This window comes from Palaemon carinicauda, chromosome 2 (assembly GCF_036898095.1).
Source record: "Palaemon carinicauda isolate YSFRI2023 chromosome 2, ASM3689809v2, whole genome shotgun sequence".
Classification (NCBI taxonomy): domain Eukaryota; kingdom Metazoa; phylum Arthropoda; class Malacostraca; order Decapoda; family Palaemonidae; genus Palaemon; species Palaemon carinicauda.
In genome coordinates this window covers 50198184-50224805 of record NC_090726.1, presented here as the reverse complement: position 1 = coordinate 50224805, position 26622 = coordinate 50198184, and the positions used below count along the sequence as shown (strand labels likewise).

The 26622-nt window shown below is 43.8% G+C and overlaps 1 protein-coding gene across 1 annotated transcript; it reads right to left on the bottom strand.

Moving 5' to 3' along the window:
* Positions 1 to 510: 510 nt before the first annotated feature.
* LOC137624929 (uncharacterized) lies at positions 511 to 25704 on the bottom strand. The gene is made up of 2 exons (XM_068355863.1): positions 25622 to 25704; positions 511 to 7454 (listed from the first exon to the last, which is right to left on the bottom strand). Exon 2 carries the CDS (start codon positions 7169 to 7171, stop codon positions 3965 to 3967), a length of 3207 nt encoding a protein of 1068 aa, XP_068211964.1. The 5' UTR covers positions 7172 to 7454; positions 25622 to 25704; the 3' UTR covers positions 511 to 3964.
* Positions 25705 to 26622: the final 918 nt, after the last annotated feature.

The window sequence follows — 26622 nt, the reverse complement described above, 5'->3', positions numbered from 1 at the left end:
CATAGAGAGTAGAGGTCCCCTTTTTTGTTTTGTTCTTGTTGATGTCGGCTACCCCCCAAAATTGGGGGAAGTGCCTTTGGTATATGGATGGATGGGAATAACAGGTTTCAAAGATGATGTGGCATTTGTGGGGCCTAGCTCTGACCATAAGAATGATAAAGGGCAACAAACTGTTCTACATTACCAAATCCAGCAGCTTGAGAAGTTGATACCTTTGCTGGACAACTTGGAAGGGTTCATATTTCCAAATTTTACTCATCCCTTTATCCAGTGTCGATGACACAGTTGTAGTTACTTTGACCTCAAACGGAGCTTTTCCATTTATTAATAAAGTTTCCATGTCACTAACTATAGTCCATTTCTTTTATCGAGGCATATTTGCACCGACTCGCAGGGGTGCCCTTTTAGTGGGAAAAGTTTCCTGATCGCTGATTGGTTGGACAAGATAATTCTAACCAATCAGCGATCAGGAAACTTTTCCGAGCTAAAAGGGCACCCCTGCGAGTCGGTGCAAATATGCCTCGATAAAAGAAATGGACTATAGGTGGTAAAGTTTTGTGGTAAAGTTTTACAAGTCCTATGTATGTAATTTTTACAAATTTAATTTCAACCTTTCAGGTTGTGAAGCAAGGCCTCACCTGAGAAATATTTTCATATGAGGCAGCTGGGTCACTGCAAATTATGAACATGAATGTTTTCTTCCTACATCGATAAAAACTCAATCATTACAAAGTATCAACCTCCTGATCCTTATATCGTTTTGCCCCGCAGGAAAAGCTAAGTGAAAAGAATAGGGTTGCACAGACAATAATTATTCACCTTTTCTGAAATTACTTTTAATTTCCCAAAACAGGCAGAGTAACAACCTATGTAAGGCACTGATTCCTCCTCTCAGTACCTCACCCAACTCCAATCAAGCATCTAGAAAGTCCACTACTTCAAAAGGTTAGTTTAGCCAATGTTAGATTATCATAATCATTATTACTAGCTAGGCTACAACCCTAGTTGGAAAAGCAAGATGCTATAAGGCCCAGGGCTCTAACGGGGAAAATAGCCCAGTGAGGAAATGAAATAAGAAAACAGATAGAATACTGTGTCTGAGTATACTCTCAAGCAAAAGAACTAACTCAAGACAGTGGAAGACCATGGTAGAGAGGAAATGGCACTACCCAAGGCTAGAGAACAACGGTTTGATTTTGGAGTGTCCTCATAGATGAGATGCTTATCATAGTTAAAGAGTTTCTTCTACCCTTACCAAGAGGTAAGTAGCCACTGAACAATTACAGCGCAGCAGATAGTTTACCTTCTCAGATACAGATAAGGGATTTTGACGAAGGAAAAATCTATTTCTGGGGAGAGACCTGTGACGCCCGGTGAAAAGGGTCCTTCTTTACACTTTTCTAATATAAATCTTCCAAATATACTAGAGAAAGATAAAAGCATGGAATGCAGAGGTTACAACCCTCGCGCGAACACCTTGTTGGTGTCATGTATTAAACAAGGGCGTGTGTAAACCACTATTCACAGGCTGTCTTCCATTTAGATAATCCCTTCATCAAAGGGGAGGGCCGTGACAGGCCCTAGAGAATACAGTTGGACTACTCCACCGACACCTACTACTCGTGCAGTACAGTATATCAAAAGGGTACATCTTTCATAAACAAGTATGCAGGACTGAGAAAATTGCAAACATTTCCTCCTTTATTTATGTAAGATGGGCCCACTTCCTTACCCTCAGGTGACAGATCTCAAGCATAAAACTATACGGGAAAGCAGAAGGTCTAATATTGTATCTATAAGTCTCTTCATTCCATATTCCTGTTCTCTACGACAAAACCTTTGATGATATTTAGAAAACACAATTCTCATGCAAAATTATTTAATATAAGAATACTCAACTGATGTTAGATGATAAGTTTATAAACATTCTTAATCGAACAAACAGTCCTCATACAATTATGCCATATACTCGTTTACCAATTGTTTACAGGTAATTCTGTATCATTTATATAAATGCTTCCACATTACAGCACAGCAGCTTCAAGATTTTGGATATGGCAGTAGAAAATTACAGTCTTCTCTAGTATAAAACAAAGTTATTTGATCTAATACAATGATGCTTTCAAAAATATTTAGTTTCCAGACATATTTCACCTTAAACTTTACTTCATAACATTATGATCAGTCCAAAAGCATTTCAGTAACCTCTGAAGGAGTAGTCCTAATTTAAATTACAGTATTTAAAAAACAAGGAGTGACTGAACAGTGTCTTCCTATATATGTTACTGATAGCTTTAATGAAGTAAAAATTTTATAAGAACTTTTAATTTTGAAGGGTCTCAACAATAAACCTCTGTGTTGCGATCACGGTATTTAAAAAACAAGGAGTGACTGAACAGTGTCTTCCTAGAGTATATGTTACTGATAGCTTTAATGAAGTAAAAATTTTATAAGAACCTTTAATTTTGAAGGGTCTCAAAGATAAACCTCTGTGTTGCGATTACAGTATTTAAAATACCAGGAGTGACTGAACATTGTCTTCCTAGAAACTGATAGCTTTAATGAAGTAGAAATTTTATAAGACCCTTTAATTTTGAAGGGTCTCAACGATAAACCTCTGTGTTGCGATTACGGTATTTAAAATACAAGGAGTGACTGAACAGTGTCTTCCTATATATGTTACTGATAGCTTTAATGAAGTAAAAAAATTTTAAGAACCTTTAATTTTGAAGGATCTCAAAGATAAACCTCTGTGTTGCGATTACAGTATTTAAAATACCAGGAGTGACTGAACATTGTCTTCCTAGAAACTGATAGCTTTAATGAAGTAGAAATTTTATAAGACCCTTTAATTTTGAAGGGTCTCAACGACAAACCTCTGAGTTGCGAAAACATTTAAGTCATCTGAAGAAGGCTATCCCAATGAAAGTCATACCAAAAGATTCCTTGTTCCTTTTAATCCAAGACACTTCAACAATCTTTAGGCTATAATCCACAACTTGGTCTTTCCTGGTGCCTTTATCAACTCTGTTGGGAGTCTGTCATTGGGGCTCACAATGTTCCAGTTTATGAAAAAAATATTCAACCTTGCAGCCTTTGAAACACTTACGCTTGATATGAAAACAGGATATTTTACATTTTCAATATCTAAAGTCACTGAGTCAATATCTTTAAAAGACTAAATGTCTTTTTCACAGCATATTGAGGTGACATAACTCTAGGCATTTTTTAAAGAGAACTTATATAGCATGTTTATTCAACCTGCAGTGACACAGTACCATAATGCTTGTGTAAACGTTTATCGTGAAGTTCCACTTCAAATGAGTTCAAACCAAAGTATACAATGTATACATAAACATTAAATGGAATACAGTAATGTATATTTCTAGTAATCTGAGTCAGATACTCAATAAATAACTAAAAACATAAACATAACAGCATTCATTCTAATACAAATATGAAACGTATAATGAAAAACTTGATAACGAATACACAGAGAAATGTTTGTCAGGCTGGGAGGAACATAGAGAGGAGACGTCCCCTTTTTTGTTTCTTTTATTTGATGTCGGGTACCCCCCAAAATTTGGGGAAGTGCCTTGGTATATGTATGTGATGTACACAGAGAAATGTTACAGCGGTAATTTTACAATAAAGAACTTAAAATCACTGCATAAGTACTCACATGGCCACAAAAAGTTGACTCTATCAAAGAGGTTCAGGCATAAATACTGTACAGTAAAAACAGGTCCAAATTCATGAGTCAAGATACCCAGCACTATAGTAACAACATATTAATGATCACGGATCTCCTGGATCAAAAAATAACGTCCCTGCCATTTTCCCTATTAAACTGATCATCAGTATATGAAATTGTACCGAAAATGACTTGTGACTAGATTGGAAAAATTGTGGTTATACACCTTGGTTTTGAACGGGTTCTCTTTCCTCTGCAATTCCCTTTCAATCAAGGATCATCTACATTTTGACTTATTTCCCGGCACTTCATCACTAACTGTCCAAGAGTTTCAACTATCTGAGGCAGAAGTTCGTCCTGGACGCACGGCTGACTAATATACGAGTTCAGTTGGCTAAGGTTATCATAGGCCGCATTTAATAAGGACTTTTCCTGCTTAATTCTAGTCTCTGAAGGATCGTCATACAGCACAGCGTCCTTCTTACCTCCGTGTACAACCACGGAATGAGAACCAAGCGAGCAAATTATGATAACGTTACTTTTACCAGAATGGACTTTGTGAACGTGTTCGCACAAACCAGAATCGTCACCACACGAGCAATTATACATATGCGAACACAAGTTTCCACACGGTAGGTCCTGGCACTCGGCAGAACAAAATTCCTCCGGACACTCGTCTCGGAGTTTAGTGACCTGAAAGGATCTGCTGCGATCCTCCTGGCAAACAACTTTCCATCTACCTTCCGACTCCGAAACGTCGCCGTCGGCAATTTCCAAACTCTTGGCGTGATTTCCTAATTGGGAAATATCGTTCGCTGCGCTGTGACTTGCTTCCTCTTGGGCGAGTCTTTGTTCGGTGTCTGTTTCTTCGATCCTCAAAAGAAGAAAGAGAAGATCATCAATCCTCTTCTTGGCTTTCGTCTTGGTAAAGAAGACTTCCAACGTATCGTGAAACCCTTTGCAATACATATCAGTGATAGTATTATAACTAGACAGGTCTCTGAAACACATGGCCCATAATTCTGGCTGACTAGCAATATTTGACTGAAAATACTCAACAAATTTCGGGAGAAAATTTTCATACTTTAATTTAAAATTCACAATGAGTTTACTCAAATTATGCTCCTCTCTCTCTTGCATCATAGCAGTGAGATCATTAACAACTTCCTTTTGGGAATCGCTCTCCACCAAGCTTTCAACTTTCTTTTTCCAACTCCTCTTTATGTGCCACTGACACACGACGTGAACGCTGACGTAGCCGAAGATGGCGAGAAAAGCTTCCCACCCGCTGAAGTCGGCATCAGTCATGACCCCTTGGAAGGAGAGGTTTGGACAACGCTCTTTTATGCTGTAGAAGAAATATCTGATCACCTCTTCAGTCCGGCAGTTACTTATAAAATGAGCAACGGGTATACCTGTCCCGTTGCCATCACGAATAATAAGTGACAATAAATAAAAACTATGTCTACCATTAAAGTACGTGGTGTCAATACAAAGAAAACCGTTAGTAGAAGAGTTCAAAAGGACAAGCTGCGCCTCTGTCTGTAAAGCAATGAAAAATATGTCTGACTTCGAGGGGAAGTATTTGTTGCAATTCCCAATGACGATGGGACAATACTGTGGCTTATACAGCATGATAGGATTAAATTCTTTCTTTTCCCACTCCTTGACTAACAAGAAAACTGAATTAGCATCTTCTTTATCCAACCTAAACGAAGACAGGTACTCGTGCTTGATGGCATTTAAAGTGCGAAGAGATATCAACTGCCCCTTCACAACCTCATCCTCTGCCTTCATTTCTCGATGAATGGCCTTGTTCCTCAGTTCCTCCTGAACCTGTTTCGGAGACGCACCGACCGAGAAACGACTCTTGATGTAATCCAAACTCTTACGGGCTATTGGGTGGAACTGGGTATTCTCAAACTTCAGCTCGTGATTATGAGAATAAAAATACTTGACGGTTACTTCGCCCTGATACGTTGTCACAAACATGCGGGAAGGACAAGTAGACCCCGTCTTGATGGTCCCCTTTTTGTACCTTCTACCAGTCAACCTTGGGGGCTCATCTTTTCTCCTATGAGACTTATTGGAGCCATCGTTTTGACATATGTAAATGGAATAAAGGCCATTCTTTGTTTGGCAATCTCCACGATGTTTAGTGAAGTAGGTAAAGTTTGTGATTTCTTCTTTTTCTTTCCATACATGAAATTCCTCGACTGAAGTGAACTTCAAGTTCTTCACTCCAATGCAAGCAGAATGCATCACCTCCATGTGTCTTATCATTTGGGACACATGGTAAAATTTTACTTGGCAATTGGGAAAAATACAGCTTCTTTTAGCACCGGAATTTTCCAGACCGCAATGCTCTTTGTGACGTCTCACGGAATTTTTATATTTCGACGAATAACCGCAATTCTCACACTGGAAGAAAACTCCTTTCCCAGGATCAACCTTTCTAAGTATTTGAGACTTTCGCGGTACGTTAGCACTGACACTATTCGAACCTTTATGAGACTGATGTGCATGACCTTTGTCCAAGGAATTCTCCTCACCGGAATTCCCAACAGATAATCCATCTTGGACGGTTATTAAAATACTCTTGGGACCAAACACTGCAGTTTCATCTGCCTCACCTTCTAGTTCTCGCCATCTTTCTTCGTTTGGTTCGGTTTTACATATCCTACTATCTATGGACACCACAGCGGGTAATTCCTCATTTCCCGGTTGATTAAAAGCCTCATTAGATTGCGGAGGTTCTACTTTAATTTTGCAGATTCTATTTCCCCTGTTTTCCAAGTCTTTTCCGACAGAAGGCCTACTTTTGACTGTAACAACTTTGCTTGTCACTGCATCACTAGAGTTTGAAATTTTTATCCGTTTCCTCTTAGGCCCTTGACGGTTATCTACAGACAGTCTTTTGCCTGCTGCACGATCCCCTTCACCAACATTACTTCCGTCATTTTCATAAACAATAAATTCTAATCTTGAAGAATCTTTATCAGTCTTTCCCCCCACAGAAACTGTTTTCACATTAGCAGGAGTGTAGATTGCTGTACGTTTACCAGGGGAACTACCACCTTGACTACTGTTGGGCTGTTTCCCAGGTGAAATTTGAAGGGTTGACTCTGCCTTGGACCCTTTCAAAATTCTTATGGGTATACTTTTTTCTCGATTGTTTGAACTTTCAGAACTTGCAGAGGGGAGCTGCACCAGCATTCCATCTTGTACGACGTACACGGCACCACCCAATTTAGTTCCGCCCAAACCTGTGCTTTTGGAACTAGTCTTTAGTAATGACAAACATGAAACTTTATCTGTCACCTTCTTTCTAACTTGTTTAGAAGACACCGATACCACGGCTCCTTTTCCATTTGAACGTTCGTTCCCTTGCGAAGTCGCTTCATTGTTACCTCGACTGGAAGCAGCAGTTTTTACAATGATTTTCGGACTACTAGTACCGACAGATGACTCATCCATGGTCGGAAAAATTCAACTATTGTACATATGATTCGCAAATGAAGTGTTAGTATTCAACTTCTACCTACAGAACTTTAAGACAAGAAGACCATATTACAATAATTTATACATATATAAATACTGTCTAGTTAACCAAAATCATCACAATTTTTAAACATTACCAGTGTAATATAAATAGAAACTTCTCTACGATAGTACGACTAGGCTTCTCAATCACTTTTTCTTCTCAGCTGGAATGAGTTATTGAATAAAGTTGACGAAATTTCGGCTTTGGTAAGGAGGCCTGGAAAATAAAACAATCTTGAATAGAAACAAGTTTTCAAACAATCATATTATCAACATACAAACCACCAGCGCATAAAATCTATTAATGTTTAGTCTCGGTATCAATTCCATTAAAACAAAAGGTAATCAAGCAATAATAAAAATCACACATATTAAAAGTAATCTGTATTTTTCATAACTATACAACCCTGAGTCCTTTGATAGGAGTATTGGAACTGCCGTTAATACTTAACGAGGTAGTTATGACTACTGGCAGGTGGCGGAAAGCCCCCCCCCACCAGTCAGTGAGCAAGACTTAAGCGGGGTTTAAAACCTGCTTGTCAAACGGTTCGAAGAGGTGGCAGACAGTCACAAATGCCATAAGGTTTGTGGACAAGGAAGCCCAGCCAGCAAAAGTCAGGCTAGAACAGACTTTCTTCAGACCGTTCGACAACTAAATACCGCGTTCACACGTTCGAACATCACTTGCTATCAATTCCATTAAAACAAAAGTTAATCAAGTAATAATAAAAATGTTATTTTCATTAGTAAAATAAATTTTTGAATATACTTACCCGATAATCATGTAGCTGTCAACTCCGTTGCCCGACAGAATTCTACGGAAGGGATACGCCAGCTATCACTATACTAGAAGGGGGTGTACTCACCAGCGCCACCTGTGGCCAGGTACTGCAGTACTTCTTGTTGACACCACCTCAATTTTTCCTCGGTCCACTGGTTCTCTATGGGGAGGAAGGGTGGGTCAATTAAATCATGATTATCGGGTAAGTATATTCAAAAATTTATTTTACTAATGAAAATAACATTTTTCAATATCAAACTTACCCGATAATCATGTAGCTGATTCACACCCAGGGGGGTGGGTGAAAACCAGTGTACATGACTATAAGATAGCTAAGTATCCCGTATTTCATATAATCAGTTATTCAAAATAACAATGAAATAATAAGTACCTGGTAAGGAAGTCGACTTGAACCATTACTCTGCCTTTAAAAGTTCGTCTTCCTTACTGAGCGCAGCGTTCCTCTTAGGAGGCTGAATCAACTCTAAGGTGCTAAAGTATACAGGGCTGCAACCCATACTAAAGGACCTCTACACAACCTCTAACCCAGGCGCTTCTCAAGAATGAATTGACCACCCGCCAAATCAAAAAAGGATGCGGAAGGCTTCTTAGCCTACCGTAACAACCCAAAAAACAACAATAAAAGCATTCAAGAGAAAGGTTAAAAAAGGTTATGGGATTAAGGGAATGTAGTGGCTGAGCCCTCACCTACTACTGCACTCGCTGCTACGAATGGTCCCAGGGTGTAGCAGTTCTCGTAAAGAGACTGGACATCTTTAAGATAAAATGATGCAAACACTGACTTGCTCCTCCAATAAGTTGCATCCATAATGCTCTGCAGAGAACGGTTCTGATTAAAGGCCATCGAAGTGGCTACAGCTCTCACTTCGTGGGTCCTTACCTTCAGCAAAGCAAGGTCTTCATCCTTCATGTGAGAATGGGCTTCTCTAATCAGAAGCCTTATATAATACGAAACTCCGTTTTTGGACATAGGCATCGAAGGTTTCTTGATTGCACACCATAAGGCTTCTGACTGTCCTCGTATAGGTTTAGACCTATTAAGATAATATTTCAGAGCTCTGACAGGGCAAAGAACTCTTTCTAGCTCGTTACCCACCATGTTGGAAAGGCTAGGAATTTCAAACGATCTAGGCCAAGGACGTGAAGGAAGTTCATTCTTAGCTAAAAATCCGAGCTGTAAAGAACATGTTGCAGATTCGGATGTGAACCCAATGTTCTTGCTGAAGGCGTGAACCTCACTAACTCTTTTAGCTGTTGCAAGGCAGACGAGGAAAAGAGTCTTGAGGGTAAGGTCTTTGAAGGAAGCTGACTGGAGAGGTTCGAACCTAGGAGACATAAGGAACCTTAAGACTACGTCTAGATTCCAGCCTGGAGTGGATAAACGACGTTCTTTAGAAGTCTCGAAAGATTTAAGGATGTCTTGAAGGTCCTTGTTGGAAGAAAGGTCCAAACCTCTGTGGCGGAGAACTGAAGCCAACATACTTCTGTACCCCTTAATCGTAGGAGCCGAAAGGGATCTCTCATTCCTTAGATGTAATAGGAAGTCAGCTACTTGGGTTACAGAGGTATTGGTAGAGGAAACTGCATTGGCTCTACACCAGCTTCGGAAGACTTCCCACTTGGATTGGTAGACTCTACGAGTGGATACCCTCCTTGCTCTGGCAATCGCTCTGGCTGCCTCCTTCGAAAAGCCTCTAGCTCTAGCGAATCTTTCGACAGTCTGAAGGCAGTCAGACGAAGAGCGTGGAGGTTTGGGTGTACCTTGTCTACGTGAGGTTGACGTAGAAGGTCCACTCTTAGAGGGAGAGTCCTGGGAACGTCGACCAGCCATTGTAGTACCTCTGTGAACCATTCTCTTGCAGGCCAAAGGGGAGCAACCAGCGTCAGCCGTGTCCCTTCGTGCGAGACGAACTTCTGAATGACTCTGTTGATGATCTTGAACGGTGGGAATGCGTAAAGGTCGAGATGGGACCAATTCAGCAGAAAAGCATCCACGTGAACTGCTGCTGGGTCTGGAACTGGGGAACAGTACAAAGGAAGCCTCTTGGTCATGGAGGTGGCAAACAGATCTATCGTAGGCTGACCCCACAAGGTCCAAAGTCTGTTGCACACGCTCTTGTGAAGGGTCCATTCCGTGGGGATGACTTGATCTTTTCTGCTTAGGCGATCTGCTGAGACGTTCATGTTGCCCTGAATGAACCTCGTTACCAGAGTGAGGTTTTGACTTCTTGACCAAATGAGGAGGTCCCTTGCTATCTCGTACAGGTTCCTCGAATGGGTCCCTCCCTGCTTGGAGATGTAAGCCAAGGCTGTGGTGTTGTCGGAGTTCACCTCCACCACCTTGCCTAGCAGGAGAGACTTGAAGTTCATTAGGGCCATATGAACTGCCAGCAGCTCCTTGCAGTTGATGTGGAGCGTTTCCTGTTCCTTGTTCCATGTTCCCGAGCATTCCTGTCCGTTCAAGGTCGCGCCCCAGCCCGAGTCTGATGCATCCGAGAAGAGATGAAGATTGGGGGTCTGAATCGCTAACGATAGGCCCTCCTTGAGAAGGAGGTTGGTCTTCCACCACAAGAGAGTGGTCTTCATCTCTTTGGTGACAGGAATAGAGAATGCTTCGAGCGTCAAATCCTTGTCCCAATGAACTGCTAGATGGAATTGGAGAGGGCGGAGGTGGAGTCTCCCTAACTCGACGAACAGGGCTAACGATGACAGGGTCCCTGTTAGACTCATCCACTGTCTCACCGAGCAACTGTTCCTCTTCAGCATGCTCAGGATGCATTCTAGGGCTTGGCTTATCCTTGGGGCCGATGGAAAAGCCCGAAAAGCCTGACTCCGAATCTCCATTCCCAGGTAAACTATGGATTGGGAGGGAATGAGCTGGGACTTTTCTAAGTTGACTAATAGACCCAGTTCCTTGGTCAAGTCCAAAGTCCAGTTGAGACTCTCCAGACAGCGACGACTCGTGGAGGCTCTTAACAGCCAGTCGTCTAAATAAAGGGAGGCTCTGATGTCCGATAAGTGGAGGAATTTTGCAATATTCCTCATCAGATGCGTAAACACCATAGGAGCTGTGCTTAGGCCAAAACACAGGGCTTGGAATTGGTACATAACCTTTCCAAAAACGAATCTCAGGAAAGGTTGGGAGTCTGGATGAATAGGAACGTGAAAGTAATCGTCTTTCAGATCCAACGAGACCATCCAGTCCTCCTGCCTGACCGCTGCTAGGACCGACTTCGTCGTCTCCATAGTGAACGTCTGCTTGGTGACATAAGCATTGAGCGCGCTGACGTCCAGCACCGGTCTCCAACCTCCTGTCTTCTTGGCCACCAGAAAGAGACGGTTGTAGAAGCCCGGGGATTGATGGTCCCGGACTATGACCACTGCCTTCTTCTGTAACAGGAGCGACACCTCCTGGTGTAACGCTAGCCTCTTGTCCTTTTCCTTGTAGTTGGGAGAGAGGTTGATGGGAGAAGTGGTCAGAGGGGGTTTGCGGCAGAATGGTATCCTGTAACCCTCCCTTAGCCACTTGACAGACTGGGCGTCTGCACCTCTTCTTTCCCAAGCTTGCCAGAAGGTCTTGAGTCTGGCTCCTACTGCTGTCTGGAGAGGAGGAGAGTCAGTGTTTGCCTTTTGAAGTCTTGGGACCTTTCCTAGACCTGCTCCTGGAAGAGTCTGGACGGGAGCTTCCTCGGCTGGGGGCTCTGCCACGAAAGGGCGGAATAAACCTTGTAGCAGGAGTATCGGCCACTGGGGTGCGGTAAGTTCTGGGAACTGAGGGAGCAACCTTAGCCTTACGAGCTGAAGAGGCCACAAGATCATGAGTGTCCTTCTGAATCAGGGCCGCAGACAAATCCTTGATAAGCTCTTCGGGGAACAAGAACTTAGAAAGCGGAGCAAAAAGGAGTTGAGACCTTTGACAAGGTGTGATGCTAGAAGAAAGAAAAGTGCAAAGTTGCTCCCTTTTCTTAAGAACTCCTGAAACAAACATTGAAGCAAGCTCGCCGGACCCATCCCGAATTGCTTTATCCATGCAGGACATTATAAGCATGGCTGAGTCCTTGTCCGCAGGGGTGGTCTTCTTGCTCAAGGCTCCCAGGCACCAGTCAAGAAAATTGAAAATCTCAAAGGCACGAAATACCCCCTTTAAGAAGTGGTCTAAGTCGGAAAAGGTCCAGCAGACCTTAGAGCGCCTCATCGCTGATCTACGAGGAGAGTCGACCAAACTTGAGAAGTCAGCCTGGGCAGAGGCAGGGACTCCCAAGCCTGGTTCCTCTCCTGTGGCATACCATACGCCCGCCTTAGAAGTCAGCTTAGTAGGTGGGAACATAAAGGAAGTCTTCCCTAGTTGCTGTTTGGACTGCAACCAATCCCCTAATATTCTTAAAGCTCTCTTAGAGGATCTAGCAAAGACGAGCTTAGTATAGGCCGACTTAACAGGTTGCATGCCCAGCGAAAACTCAGATGGAGGAGAGCGGGGGGTAGCAGAAACAAAATGGTCCGGGTATACCTCTCTGAAAAGAGCCAGGACCTTACGAAAGTCAATGGGTAGAGGAGAAGACTTGGGTTCCTCCACGTCCGAAGAGGGATCTAGGTGCGCAGCTTCCTCCTCAGAAACCTCATCACCAGAGTGTAGCGAAGTGAGAGGTAAAGTAACAGCGGTATGCTGAACAGCAGAATCTTGACAAGCGGGTGCATAAACACTTGCAGTTTCATCCTCAAGTCTCTGTTGCTGAATTAAAACCTGAGGTTCAGGCTGCAAAGACTGGTCAAGAAGTGTAGAGGAAGGTAGGTGCATGGGTTGAGGTGGCTGACTCCTAGCATGAGCTTCCTGTCTCAAGTGTTGCGCTTGCTGCAAGGGTTGTGGATGCGCAGTAGCAGGTTCCTGACTAACGAGTTGAGGTTCTTGAGGTGTGAGCTGCGAGAGTTGAGGTAGTGGCTGCGCAGAACTCAGTTCCTGTCTCACGAGTTGAGGTTCCTGAGGTGCTAGCCTCAAGAGTTGAGGCTCTCGCCTTGAGGGAAGTTGAGGTCGCTGCAGCGAGAGCTGAGGTGGTTGCCTCATGGATGGAAGAGGTTGTCGTACCTCAAGAGGTTGCTGCCTCGATGGTCTAACCGCAAGAGGAAGAGGAGGAAGTAAGGCATAAGACTCCTGTTCCCATTGTTGAGGTTGTCTTAAGGAAGGTGGAGGTTGCTGCACACCGCTGGTAACTGGCAACTCCGAACGCGGTAAGGTAGCCTGAGGAACCTCAACTTCGTACGCCTGGCAGACTGGACTGCGGTGAGGCGGAGCGCTCGCAGGCGGAGGTGTAACCTTCTCAGCCTGAAACTCACGCATTAAGACCGCAAGCTGTGACTGCATGGACTGCAGCAAAGTCATCTTGGGATCAACAGACGCTAAGGTCTGCTGAGGCAAAGCCTTAACAGAAGATGAGGTCTGCTGAGGCATCGCCTTACCTCTCTTAGGAGGTGTACAGTCACCTGATGACTGAGGAGAGTCAGAGCTAATCCAATGACTGCATCCAGGTTGTAGAACTCTTGAGGTCTGGACTTTACGTTTAAGAGGTCTTGAGACCTGAGTCCAGCGTTTTCTCCCCGATATTTCTTCTGCAGACGAGTAAAATACGGGCTCAATCGTCTGCGGGTGGGAGTGACGGTCTCTGTAAGACACGCCCGCAACCACCGAGGATACTTCTGTGCGCCGATCAAGGCCTGCCGAACCCTTTTGCCCTTCGACATTGCTTCTCCCCTGGGCTTGGGAGCTTGCAAGAGGTCCCGGACTGGGAGGACGACTGGCACGCACAGAAGTACTCTCACGCACAACACTGACACTGGCACTAGCACTCGGCACCGCACTGACACTAGCACTTGGCACAGCACTGGCACTACCACCTCCCACTGCACTTTTGACCTTAAGCTCTTTGACGTCTGCCAAGAGAGACTTATGGTCACTAACTACCGATTCCACTTTGTCACCTAAAGCCTGAATGGCACGCAAAACATCGGACATATCAGGCTGAGCACAAATAGTAGGTTCGGGGGTAGCCACTACAGGGGGAGGAAAAGGTTGAGGATCATGAGGTGAGGAAAAAAGTGAAGAGCGAGAAGAACTCCTCCTAACTCTCTCTCTCTCTCTAACTTAGTTGAATATTTAAGGAATCGAACAAACTCAAGTTCCGAAAGTCCGGCGCATTCCTCACATCGATCTTCCAACTGACAGGGTCTTTCCCTACAGTCGGAACAAGCGGTGTGAGGATCAACCGAGGCCTTCGGAATACGCCTATTACAAGACCTACATCGTCTATGGGGTGGGGCTTGTGAAAGGTCGGACATCTTGAATCAAAGAGCTAGTCAAGGGGGATTCCAAATCAAGCAAAAGATCGTTAACCATTAATCAAAGCAAAATAAAAGCTATCTAAGCTAATAGAAAAGTTTCCAGTATAGCGAAAGCTGAAATCTTAGAGAAATACTTCACCAAAAACCGTGAACAATACTCCAAAATTATAAGCGTATCCAAGAACGTCTTGCCGGAAGCACGACAGAGGAAAAATTGAGGTGGTGTCAACAAGAAGTACTGCAGTACCTGGCCACAGGTGGCGCTGGTGAGTACACCCCCTTCTAGTATAGTGATAGCTGGCGTATCCCTTCCGTAGAATTCTGTCGGGCAACGGAGTTGACAGCTACATGATTATCGGGTAAGTTTAATATTGAAAAATCACATATTTTAAAAGTAATTTGTATTTTTCATAACTACACAACCCTGAGTCCTTTGATAAGAGTGTTGGAACTGCCGTTAATACTTAACGAGGTAGTTATGACTACTGGCAGGTGGCGGAAACCCCCGCCCACCAGTCAGCGAGCTTGTCAAACGGTTCGAAGAGGTAGCAGACAGTCTACAAATGCATAAGGTTTGTGGACAAGGAAGCCCAGCCACCAAAAGTCAGGCTAGAACAGACTTTCTTCGAATCGTTCGACAACTAAATACCCCGTTCACACGTTTGAACATTACTTCAAACACTTGTATGTTGAACCGCGTTTGACGAACCGTTCTACCGTGAAAACCCGCCTTCACACTTCAGACATTTATGTCAGAGACTTGCAAGGTGATTGAGGTGGAAAGAGTATCCTATAGGACTCGAGTTTGTATACAGAAGGTCCTCAACTTACAAACTTAATAGGATCCAAGAAGTTGTTTCTTACGTCAATTTGTTTGCAAGTTGAATTTTGTTCAATTTTGGCCTAGGGTAAGCCTAGCCTGACTCCCTTGCCTAAAATTTCAAGCTACAAAATGTTATTTTCATTAGTAAAATAAATTTTTGAATATACTTACCCGGTGATCATATAGCTGTCAGCTCTGCTGCCCGACAGAAAAAACCTACGGACGGAATACGCCAGCGATCGCTATACAGGTGGGGGTGTACATCAACAGCGCCATCTGTCGAGCAGGTACTCAAGTACTCGATGTCAACACAGAACCAATTTTCTCCTCGGTCCACTGGGTCTCTATTGGGGAGGAAGGGTGGGTCCTTTAATTTATGATCACCGGGTAAGTATATTCAAAAATTTATTTTACTAATGAAAATAACATTTTTCAATATTAAACTTACCCGGTGATCATATAGCTGATTCACACCCAGGGGGGTGGGTAGAGACCAGCATATATGTTAACATTAAGAGCTAGGTATTCCGTATTTCATTTTAGCAGTTATTCAAAATAACAAACATAAAATTAATAAGTACCTGGTAAGGAAGTCGACTTGAACAATTACTCTGCCTTTTTAAGTACGTCTTCCTTACTGAGCCTCGCGATCCTCACAGGATGCTGAGCGACTCCTAGGAGCTGAAGTATGAAGGGTTGCAACCCATACTAAAGGACCTCATCAAAACCTCTAATCTAGGCGCTTCTCAAGAAAGAATTTGACCACCCGCCAAATCAACCAGGATGCGAAAGGCTTCTTAGCCTTCCGGACAACCCAAAAAACAACAATAAAAAGCATTTCAAGAGAAAGATTAAAAAGGTTATGGGATTATGGGAATGTAGTGGTTGAGCCCTCACCCACTACTGCACTCGTTGCTACGAATGGTCCCAGGGTGTAGCAGTTCTCGTAAAGAGACTGGACATCTTTAAGGTAAAATGATGCGAACACTGACTTGCTTCTCCAATAGGTTGCATCCATTACACTCTGCAGAGATCTGTTTTGTTTGAAGGCCACTGAAGTTGCGACAGCTCTAACTTCATGTGTCCTTACCTTCAGCAAAGCATGGTCCTCCTCATTCAGATGGGAATGAGCTTCTCGAATCAAAAGTCTGATATAATAAGAAACTGCATTCTTCGACATAGGAAAAGATGGTTTCTTAATGGCGCACCATAAAGCTTCTGACTGACCACGTAAAGGTTTAGTACGTCTCAAATAGTACTTAAGAGCTCTTACAGGGCATAGTACTCTTTCTTGTTCATTTCCAACCAAATTAGCAAGGCTTGGAATATCGAACGATTTGGGCCAAGGACGAGAAAGAAGTTCGTTTTTGGCTAAAAAACCAAGCTGTAAGGAACATGTAGCCGTTTCAGATGTAAATCCAATGTTCCTGCTGAAGGCGTGTATCTCACTGACTCTTTTAGCTGTTGCTAAGCAGACGAGGAAAAGAGTCTTCAAAGTGAGATCTTTAAAAGAGGCTGATTGAAGTGGTTCGAACCTTGCTGACATAAGGAACCTTAGTACCACGTCTAAGTTCCAACCTGGTGTGGCCAACCGACGCTCCTTTGAGGTCTCAAAAGACTTAAGGAGGTCCTGTAGATCTTTGTTGTTGGAAAGATCTAAGCCTCTGTGACGGAAGACTGCTGCCAACATGCTTCTGTAACCTTTGATCGTGGGAGCTGAAAGGGATCTTTCCTTCCTTAGGTATAAAAGGAAGTCAGCTATCTGAGTTACAGAGGTACTGGTTGAGGATACTGATTTCGACTTGCACCAGCTTCGGAAGACTTCCCACTTCGACTGGTAGACTTTGAGAGTGGATGTCCTCCTTGCTCTAGCAATCGCTCTGGCTGCCTCCTTCGAAAAGCCTCTAGCTCTCGAGAGTCTTTCGATAGTCTGAAGGCAGTCAGACGAAGAGCGTGGAGGCTTGGGTGTACCTTCTTTACGTGCGGCTGACGCAGATGGTCCACTCTTAGAGGAAGTGTTCTGGGAACGTCTACTAGCCATTGCAGTACCTCGGTGAACCATTCTCTCGCGGGCCAGAGGGGAGCAACCAACGTCAACCTTGTCCCTTCGTGAGAGGCGAACTTCTGCAGTACTCTGTTGACGATCTTGAACGGGGGGAACGCATAAAGGTCTAGATGGGACCAATCCAGAAGAAAGGCATCTATGTGAACTGCTGCTGGGTCCGGAATCGGTGAGCAATAAATTGGGAGCCTCTTGGTCATCGAGGTTGCGAACAGATCTATGGTAGGCTGACCCCATAAGGCCCATAGTCTGTTGCAAACATTCTTGTGAAGGATCCACTCTGTTGGGATGATTTGACCCTTCCGGCTGAGGCGGTCTGCCATGACATTCATGTCGCCTTGAATGAACCTCGTTACTAGGGATACGTTTCGATCTCTTGACCAGGTGAGGAGGTCCCTTGCGATCTCGTACAACGTCATCGAATGAGTCCCTCCTTGCTTGGAGATGTACGCCAAGGCTGTGGTGTTGTCGGAGTTCACCTCCACCACCTTGCCTAGAAGGAGGGACATGAAGCTTCTCAAGGCCAGATGAACTGCCAGTAGCTCCTTGCAGTTGATGTGCAACGTTCTTTGATCCGCATTCCACGTGCCCGAGCATTCCCGACCGTCCAATGTCGCACCCCAGCCCGTGTCCGATGCGTCCGAGAAGAGAAGGTGGTCGGGGGTCTGAACAGCCAGTGGCAGACCCTCCCTGAGGAGAATGTTGTTCTTCCACCAAGTCAGTGAAGACTTCATCTTCTCGGAAATAGGAATCGAGACCGCTTCTAGCGTCTTGTCCTTTCTCCAGTGAGCAGCTAAGTGAAATTGAAGGGGGCGGAGGTGGAGTCTCCCTAACGCGATGAACTGGTCCAGTGATGAAAGCGTCCCTATCAGACTCATCCACTGTCTGACTGAACATGGGTCCTTCTTCAGCATGGACTGGATGCATTCTTGGGCTTGACTGATTCTGGGGGCCGACGGAAAAGCCCGAAAAGCTTGACTCTGAATCTCCATTCCTAGGTATACTATAGTTTGGGATGGGACGAGTTGGGACTTTTCCATATTGACCAGGAGACCCAATTCCTTGGTCAGATCTAGAGTCCACTGTAGATTCTCCAGACAGCGACGACTTGACGCAGCTCTTAAAAGCCAGTCGTCCAAATAGAGGGAGGCTCTGATGTTTGCTAAATGCAGGAACTTGGCAATATTCCTCATCAGTTTGGTAAAAACTAGAGGTGCCGTGCTTAGGCCAAAGAACAGGGCTTGGAACTGGTATACAACCTTCCCGAAAACGAACCTTAGAAAAGGTTGGGAATCTGGGTGGATGGGGACGTGAAAGTAAGCGTCCTTTAGGTCTAACGAGACCATCCAGTCTTCCTTCCTGACCGATGCTAGAACCGACTTTGTCGTCTCCATGGTGAACGTCTGCTTTGTGACAAAGACATTCAGAGCACTGACGTCTAGCACCGGTCTCCACCCTCCTGTCTTCTTCAGCACTAAGAAGAGGCGGTTGTAGAAGCCCGGGGATTGATGGTCCCGGACTATGACTACCGCTCCCTTTTGTAGTAAGAGAGACACCTCTTGCTGTAAAGCTTGTCTCTTGTCCTCCTCTCTGTACCTGGGAGAGAGGTCGATGGGAGTTGTTGCTAGAGGGGGGTTGCGCAAGAATGGAATCCTGTACCCCTCCCTGAGTAACTTCACAGACTGTGCGTCTGCGCCCCTGTTCTCCCAGGCCTGCCAGTAGTTCTTGAGCCTGGCTCCCACTGCTGTCTGAAGAAGGTGGCAGTCAGACTCTGCCTCTAGAGGACTTGGAACCCTTCTTCTTGCTCCCACGTTGACTTCCGGCACGAGCACCTCCTCTGCTGGAGGCTCTGCCACGAAAGGGCGGAATGAACCTTGACGCTGGAGTGTCCATCCTGGGTCTAGGCACGGAGGGCAAAGGGGTGGCTTTGCGTGCGGATGACGCCACCAGGTCATGAGTGTCTTTCTGGATCAAGGAGGCGGCAATCTCCTTGATCAACTCTTCAGGGAAGAGACACTTCGAGAGGGGAGCAAACATAAGCTCCGACTTTTGGCATGGGGTGACTCCAGCTGACAAGAAGGAGCAAAGGTGATCCCGCTTCTTGAGAACCCCGGACACGAAAGAAGCCGCAAGCTCACTAGAACCATCCCGTATGGCTTTGTCCATGCAGGACATAATGAGCATGGAAGTTTCCTTATCAGAAGGGGAGGTCTTCCTGCTCAACGCTCCCAAACACCAGTCCAAGAAGTTAAAGACTTCGAATGCACGGAAAACTCCCTTCATAAGATGGTCCATATCCGAAGGAGTCCAGCAAATCTTGGAGCGTCTCATAGCCAGCCTGCGGGGAGAGTCTACCAGACTTGAGAAGTCGCCCTGGGCAGAGGCAGGAACTCCCAAGCCGAGAACTTCTCCCATGGCATACCAGACGCTAGATCTGGAAGCAAGCTTGGCCGGGGGAAACATGAAGGATGTCTTCCCAAGTTGCTTTTTGGACTGCAACCACTCTCCCAGTACCCTTAAAGCTCTCTTGGACGAGCGAGCGAGTACGAGCTTCGTAAAGGCAGGTGCTGCTGACTGCATGCCTAAAGCGAACTCAGAGGGAGGCGAGCGTGGTGCTGCAGACACAAACTGATCCGGATATAAATCCTTGAACAGCACAAGCACTTTCCTAAAGTCTAAGGAGGGAGGCGTGGTCTTGGGTTCGTCGATGTCCGAGTGTTGGTCGTCAAGATGTGCAGTTTCGTCATCATCAGAGGGTGCATCGTCTGAATGTTGAGGAGGAAGAGGCAACGGAGTAGGTAAAAGCTGGACGGCTGAGTCCGGCAGCACGGGTGCATGCGTGGCTGCACTGGACCCAACGTCATGCCACTGTTGGTCAGTCTGAGAACTGGCAACAACCAAAGCTGAGTGGGTGCGCAAAGCGTCTACTCCCGACTGTGGAAGGATAGCGGAGACCACCGTGGGTTGCGGAGGCTGACGCACCGCGTCAAAACACGGCAGCTTAACTCCACCCTCCTGTTGTTGTGGTAGCTCACGAACGGCAACGGGGGATTCCGTGCGTCTGTGAACGTCAGCATGCGTCTGGCAGGGTCGACTGCGCATGGGTGGAGGAGCTCTCACAGCTGGAGTGTGGGAGCAGGCAGCCTCAGCGTCTGCTGGGCGCACAACCGTGGTAGGTTGTAGGCTAACGGGTGCAGCGTCAACCTTCTCCGCACGATACTCCTGCATAACAGCAGCTAACTGAGTCTGCATAGACTGCAGCAAAGACCACTTAGGGTCTACAACAGCGGGTGCGGCAACAGACGGAGCTACTGCCTGTTGTGACTTAGGGTCTACAACAGCGGGTGCGGCAACAGACGGAGTTACTGCCTGTTGCGGTACCACTTTGCCTCTCTTAGGAGGTGTGCAGTCGTCGGAGGACTGCAGCGAGTCCGAACTGACCCAGTGGCTACACCTGGGCCGTTGGACTTGCTCGGAAGGGACCTTGCGTTTAAGAGGCCGTGAGACCTTGGTCCATCGTTTCTGGCGAGAAACTTCTTCCGCAGACGAGGAATGAACGGGCTCACTCGTCTTCTTGTGGGTGGGACGATCTAGGAAAGATACGTCCGAAACCACGGAGGGAACGTCTGTCCGCTGATTAAAGCCTGTCGAACCCTTTGGTCGTACGACATTGCTTCTCCCCTGGGCTTGGGAGCTTGCAAGAGGTCCCGGACTGGGAGGACGACAGGCACGAACAGACGCACCCTCATGCGTAACACTGACACTTTGCACTGCACTGACACTCACTTCACTTCCCACTGCACTTTTACCTTTCAACTCCCTGACGTCAGCCATGAGTTGATTGCGGTCATTCGCCAATGACTCGACTCTCTCACCTAGAGCCTGGATGGCACGCATCATATCTGCCATTGAAGGTTGATGAGAGCTAGCAGGGGGGTCGGGTGCAACCACTACAGGGGAAGGAATAGGTTGTGGGGCATGGGGAGAGGAAAAATCAATTGAGCGAGACGAACTCCTCCTGATCCTATCCTTCTCTAGCCTACGTGCATATTTCAGGAATTCTTGAAAATCGAATTCCGAAAGCCCAACGCATTCCTCACATCGATCTTCCAATTGACAGGCTTTACCCCTACAATTGGAACAAATGGTGTGCGGATCGATAGAGGCCTTCGGAAGACGCCTTGAACAGTCCCTAGCGCTACACTTCCTGTACTTGGGGACTTGAGAAGGGTCAGACATCTTGAATTAGTCAAAGGGGGGAATTCAAAATCTATCCAAGTCGTCAACAAATAATCCAAAATCTAACAAAAGAATGCAAGGAAGTATTGAAGATAACTTCTGCACAGCGATAGCTAATAACCAGAAATGAATACTTCACCAAATAATGTGAAAATCAATCCAGAAAACAAGAGCGTATTTAGTAGGTCTTGCCGGTGGCACGACAGAGAGAAAATTGATTCTGTGTTGACATCGAGTACTTGAGTACCTGCTCGACAGATGGCGCTGTTGATGTACACCCCCACCTGTATAGCGATCGCTGGCGTATTCCGTCCGTAGGTTTTTTCTGTCGGGCAGCAGAGCTGACAGCTATATGATCACCGGGTAAGTTTAATATTGAAAAAGCCAAATACATATGAAATAAATATCAAGTTACTGCAAATGTAGTTTTGCTTACTGTATTAAATGATATAATACTGTTTTATTAATGAATTTCTTTACTATATTACAGTATATGAACTCTAGATACTATAAAATATCAGAGATCAATGATTTCAGATGGATTTGTGTTTGTACCTCTGAATGCTGTAAGTCATATGGTTATAAGTTGAGGAGCTTCTTAATCAGGAAAAATATTACAATTTCTTTAAGTAATCTATATTTTTCCTATGTAAGCAAACTTCAATCCTCTGATAGAAGTATGACTTAAGCAAAGCTGCAATGGACGTTAAAATTTCACTCTCAAATACTTTGAGCGAGGCAAAACTGGTTTTGAAGAAAGTGCTTGCAGATGTTGCTACGCGCCTTCTAACCAAACTGGCGGAACTCATGAAGGAGCATTCGCCTGGTGTGTGAGCTCAGAGGGCTGCACGCGTATGAGACTCATGATGCTTTGAAGGCATGGTGGGAAACACTTTTGGCTCCGCATAGCCATCGGGCAGATTCGTCTGAAGGCTCCGAAGAGCTAGTGCACAGCGGTAGAGAGTCATCAGCACACTTATGAGCAGCTAAAGGGGGTTCGCACGCTCGGCTAGAACTCAGGAGAGAACTAGACTTCAGAACCTTTGGTGGAAGAGGAACTGCGGAGGAAGTTTCCGCCAGAGGCACAAGACCGTTTGGAAGGCAGGGCCGAGGCCAACCCATGCGAAAGCAGATATGCACTACCACAATGGCCCTAGCTTCAACACCTCCAGACGTCCTTCTTTCTTGGGGGAACCCGAAAGCCTTAATTAAGGTCAAAACTGACACAAAACATCAAGAGATTTAGACTACCTTTGAGGGGCACCAGCCGCTGCTTTGCTATGGTAAGCAACGGGGACTTCATTACCAGGAAGTTGTCTGGGGGTTAGACAGTCATCACTTTTATCCGATCAATCTCTGGAGGAAGCAAAAAGGGAAGAGGCAGGTGGAAGGATACTAGCCGCAGAAGAAAAAAGTCGGGGATTTCTTTAACTTCGAGGATGAACCCGAAGGAGAAGAATCCCTTTTAGACTTCTTCCTGTGTCTATTATACTGCTCCCCCTGGGAGGATGGCCACTCCCGATACTCGGCACAAGGAGAAGTCTCCGTGTAGGAATGTCGTCTGCACGAAGGGAAAAGTCGGTGAGGATCTGTCTCAGCTGATATAATGGTAGTGCAAGAATGGCCGGATATGCCAGGACAAACCAGCATGATTGCAGTCCTCAAACAATAATTATACTGTACCTGTAAAAGAAAAAGAAAATAGAGTTATTATAGCCAGTTAATAGGAAAAATTTCAGGAGAGATGTTTCCCATTTTCATTCAACCGTAGCCAAATCAAAAGTGGGTTAAGTTGCTAGGTGAGTGAGTCTACCCACCACTAACTAGCGGAGGGTCACACCTCACATTAAAATTTTATGGCTAAACCATCTTGCGCTGAATCATATCTCCTGGGCAAAGAACAAATGTTTGCATTTGTTCGGGAATAAAGTGAGTTTCAATTTGTTGAACTAAACAGTACCCCTCTTTCTGCATTTCACCTCTATTTTCATTAGGTTTCACCAAGAGGCATCCTTAGTCTACCCTGGCCATAACACACAAAGCTACAGTAGGTGTGCAGATCGTTTGGTCACCAAGCCTACCGCTCTTATAGAAAATGAGAATCCTTCCAAACCACGTCTGTCATCAGCAACACATAATTGTATTTATAGATATATATGACTCCCAAATGTAAACACTGGGATGCCTGCTATTTACAGGGACACCTCTAATATCAAGAAATTAATTTCTTTTGATTGGAAATTTGCTTGTACTGATGGTTTTTATGTGATTTCGATGAATTTGATAGTAATTTCTATAGGAAATTTGTCATTCTTTCATGTAAGAACTCTCATCTTCCATGGAGGAAGATGAAAATTCATATATGAAAAATTTACTCATTTCCTATAGAAATTACTATAAAATTCACTCAAATCATAAAAAATATCAGTATAAGCAAATTTAGAAATGAAAGGAATTCATATGGTGTCCCATGCAAAAATAGGAGTGGAAAAAAAACCTACAGACTAACTGCCTAAGTTATCTCTCAAGCACCGTTCTCTCTCTAGTTCAGTTTTCTTTTGAGCTCTGTTGTCTTTCAAAAATAGACTTCTCATTCTTTAACATAGTCCACTTTTAAAAGGGAAACAAACACAAGAACACCAGTTAACCTATTCGCCAACTAACCTAACGAAGGAGCGGTATCCTTACTTTCAAGGAAGTATCCCCCCCTTGGACAGCCGTATCCTTAGATTACTCTGAGACTTATTCTGCCATGTCCTACCTTATTTACTTATTGGTCTTTAGTCGTATTTGGCTCGCAACTCAACATTATCTCATTATTCCTCTGTTCTGGCAAGCGATATATACTGTACTGCGTTACGTGCGTTCGCCTTGCGGACAAGCATTTTGACGGACTAAAATTCTGTGATTCAGCTACCTACACACTACCCGTACTCCATTTTATGTGAGACACCTTAAGCCAAAGCCAATGGTTTTCTGCTAAATTAATCTACTCTTCAGGATATAAAGACTATATAGCAAAATTCCTGTAGCCTTTATATAACGACGGACCGGAACATGTTGTGTTGCATAGAATACCATCTAGCCTAAATTTGAGGTGGTCGATGTGGTAACGTTCCTGACTGGTGAACGCCAGACTGGTGAACGCCAGACTAGTGAACGCCAGACTGGGGTTCGAGTCCCCCTCAAACTCGTTAGTTCCTTCAGTCGCTGCAACCTCACCATCCTTGTAAGCTAAGGATGTTGTGTTAGGGGGAGCATATAGTTCTACCCGCTGAGTCATCACCAGCCATTTGCCTGGTCCTCCTTGGTCTTAGCTTGGGTGGAGAGGGGACTTGGATGCTAATCATATGTATATATGGTCAGTCTATAAGATATTGTCCTGCTCGATAGGGTAATTTCACTGTCCCTTGCCTCTGCCATTCATGAGCGGCCTTTAAACCTAACCTTACTTACAAGCCATCCTTATCTACTTACCAAAGGGGCCTACGATCCCTTGATTGCCCTATTCTTATCGATAGTATTGAAAATATGGGAGTTATGGGGCATAGCTGTCATCATACATATACCCAAAATTCCTTAATCCTAATTGGGGGGTTTATGTATGATAGCGGCCACCTGTATGTATTATTACGGCTAACTTAGAATGCGGCAGTGAAAGGAGGGTTGTAAGGTGGCATTGGCCCCCCGTTAGGTAAGTAGGTAAGGACATGGCTTGTAGGTTAGGTTCGGGGGGAAAATTTAAGTTAGTTGATGTCAATTTAAAATCAAAATCTAATACAATATATAATATAATATATAATAAATTCGAAGTTTTAAATTTTATCTGGATCTCACCTTACATACAAAATCTATCAGAAGCTATAAAACTATTGTATCTAAGGTAACAAAATCAATCAGCGGATATAAATATATTATATATATGCGATATATTACACCAATATTAAAAATAAAGAACAAAATACCATAAAATAGACCAGCCATTCTGACTTAAGGTGCAAATCGGCTGAGTCCTGTCGGCTGTCACTCTTTCTATCATTCAATACCGTAATTACACATAAATTACTCTTAATTACACATAAATTACATCCCATACACACTTATGATGTAACACTGGATAGTTCTTACCTATTAGTTAATTATGCGAAATGTTATATTCAATCTTTTCAGCTCTTTTCAAAATCGTCTGTCTCTTTCGTGTTTACATTATCAACTATCAGTTGTACTTATGGGTGAATATAGGAATTTCCTGTTGTCATAAACTTTAGGTATTAACTCTTTTAATAAAACAATTATTATGAGGATTAAAATACAATATATTGTATTTAAACGATGAAATTATATATTTAAATACTTATTATTAATAAAAATGATATTAATTACATGCTAAACTTCTATATTTAGTAATCTAATCCATACAATTAACCTTTTTTATAAGACACATTACTAATTTTATGATCACACGTATTTACAAAAGTTGCATTACAAGGATATAGTCTATCGAAAGGGAGCGTTGGGTTGTTGCTTGTTAATAATTGTAAACATTAATGAATATTTTATTTTATTCACTGAATTTTTAGTTTCAGACAAATTTACTTAAATAAGAAATATATTGAGACATCATTAAACGAACAACCTTATTATGAATGTTAGAAAAAATAATCTGTTTAACAGAAGTGACTTCGTCCTTCTCTTGGGCCATTTTATTCTTTACTATTTTGAATCATATCAAATTATTAAAAAAATAAAATAAAATTAATCACTCCAAATTATTCGGGGGGAAATAATTAGTGTCGCAATGAACAATTAATGAATAGGGGATTTATATCACATTAAGCTGTCTAAAAAACTATTTGAAGTACTTTATGAGGAATAATTAAAATAAGATAAAATTATTTATGGGATAAAATCTAAATTGCATAAAGATTATTCAGTTTTTTTATAACAGAATGCAATTATTCAGAGGAAATTGGTAAATTAAGGTTGGAGTTTCTGAAAATAAATATAGGAACGAGATTTTAGAAAAAGTAGGTTTTGTAATTACTAAAAATTTTCCTAATACATAATTACATATTTATTATTTTAATTGGACATAAATATATATGTGTAGGCCTACATATCATCATCAT

Bases quoted from the DNA above. Each gene is read 5' to 3' on its own strand.
- LOC137624929 (XM_068355863.1), bottom strand. From the start codon at position 7,171: ATGGATGAGTCATCTGTCGGTACTAGTAGTCCGAAAATCATTGTAAAA.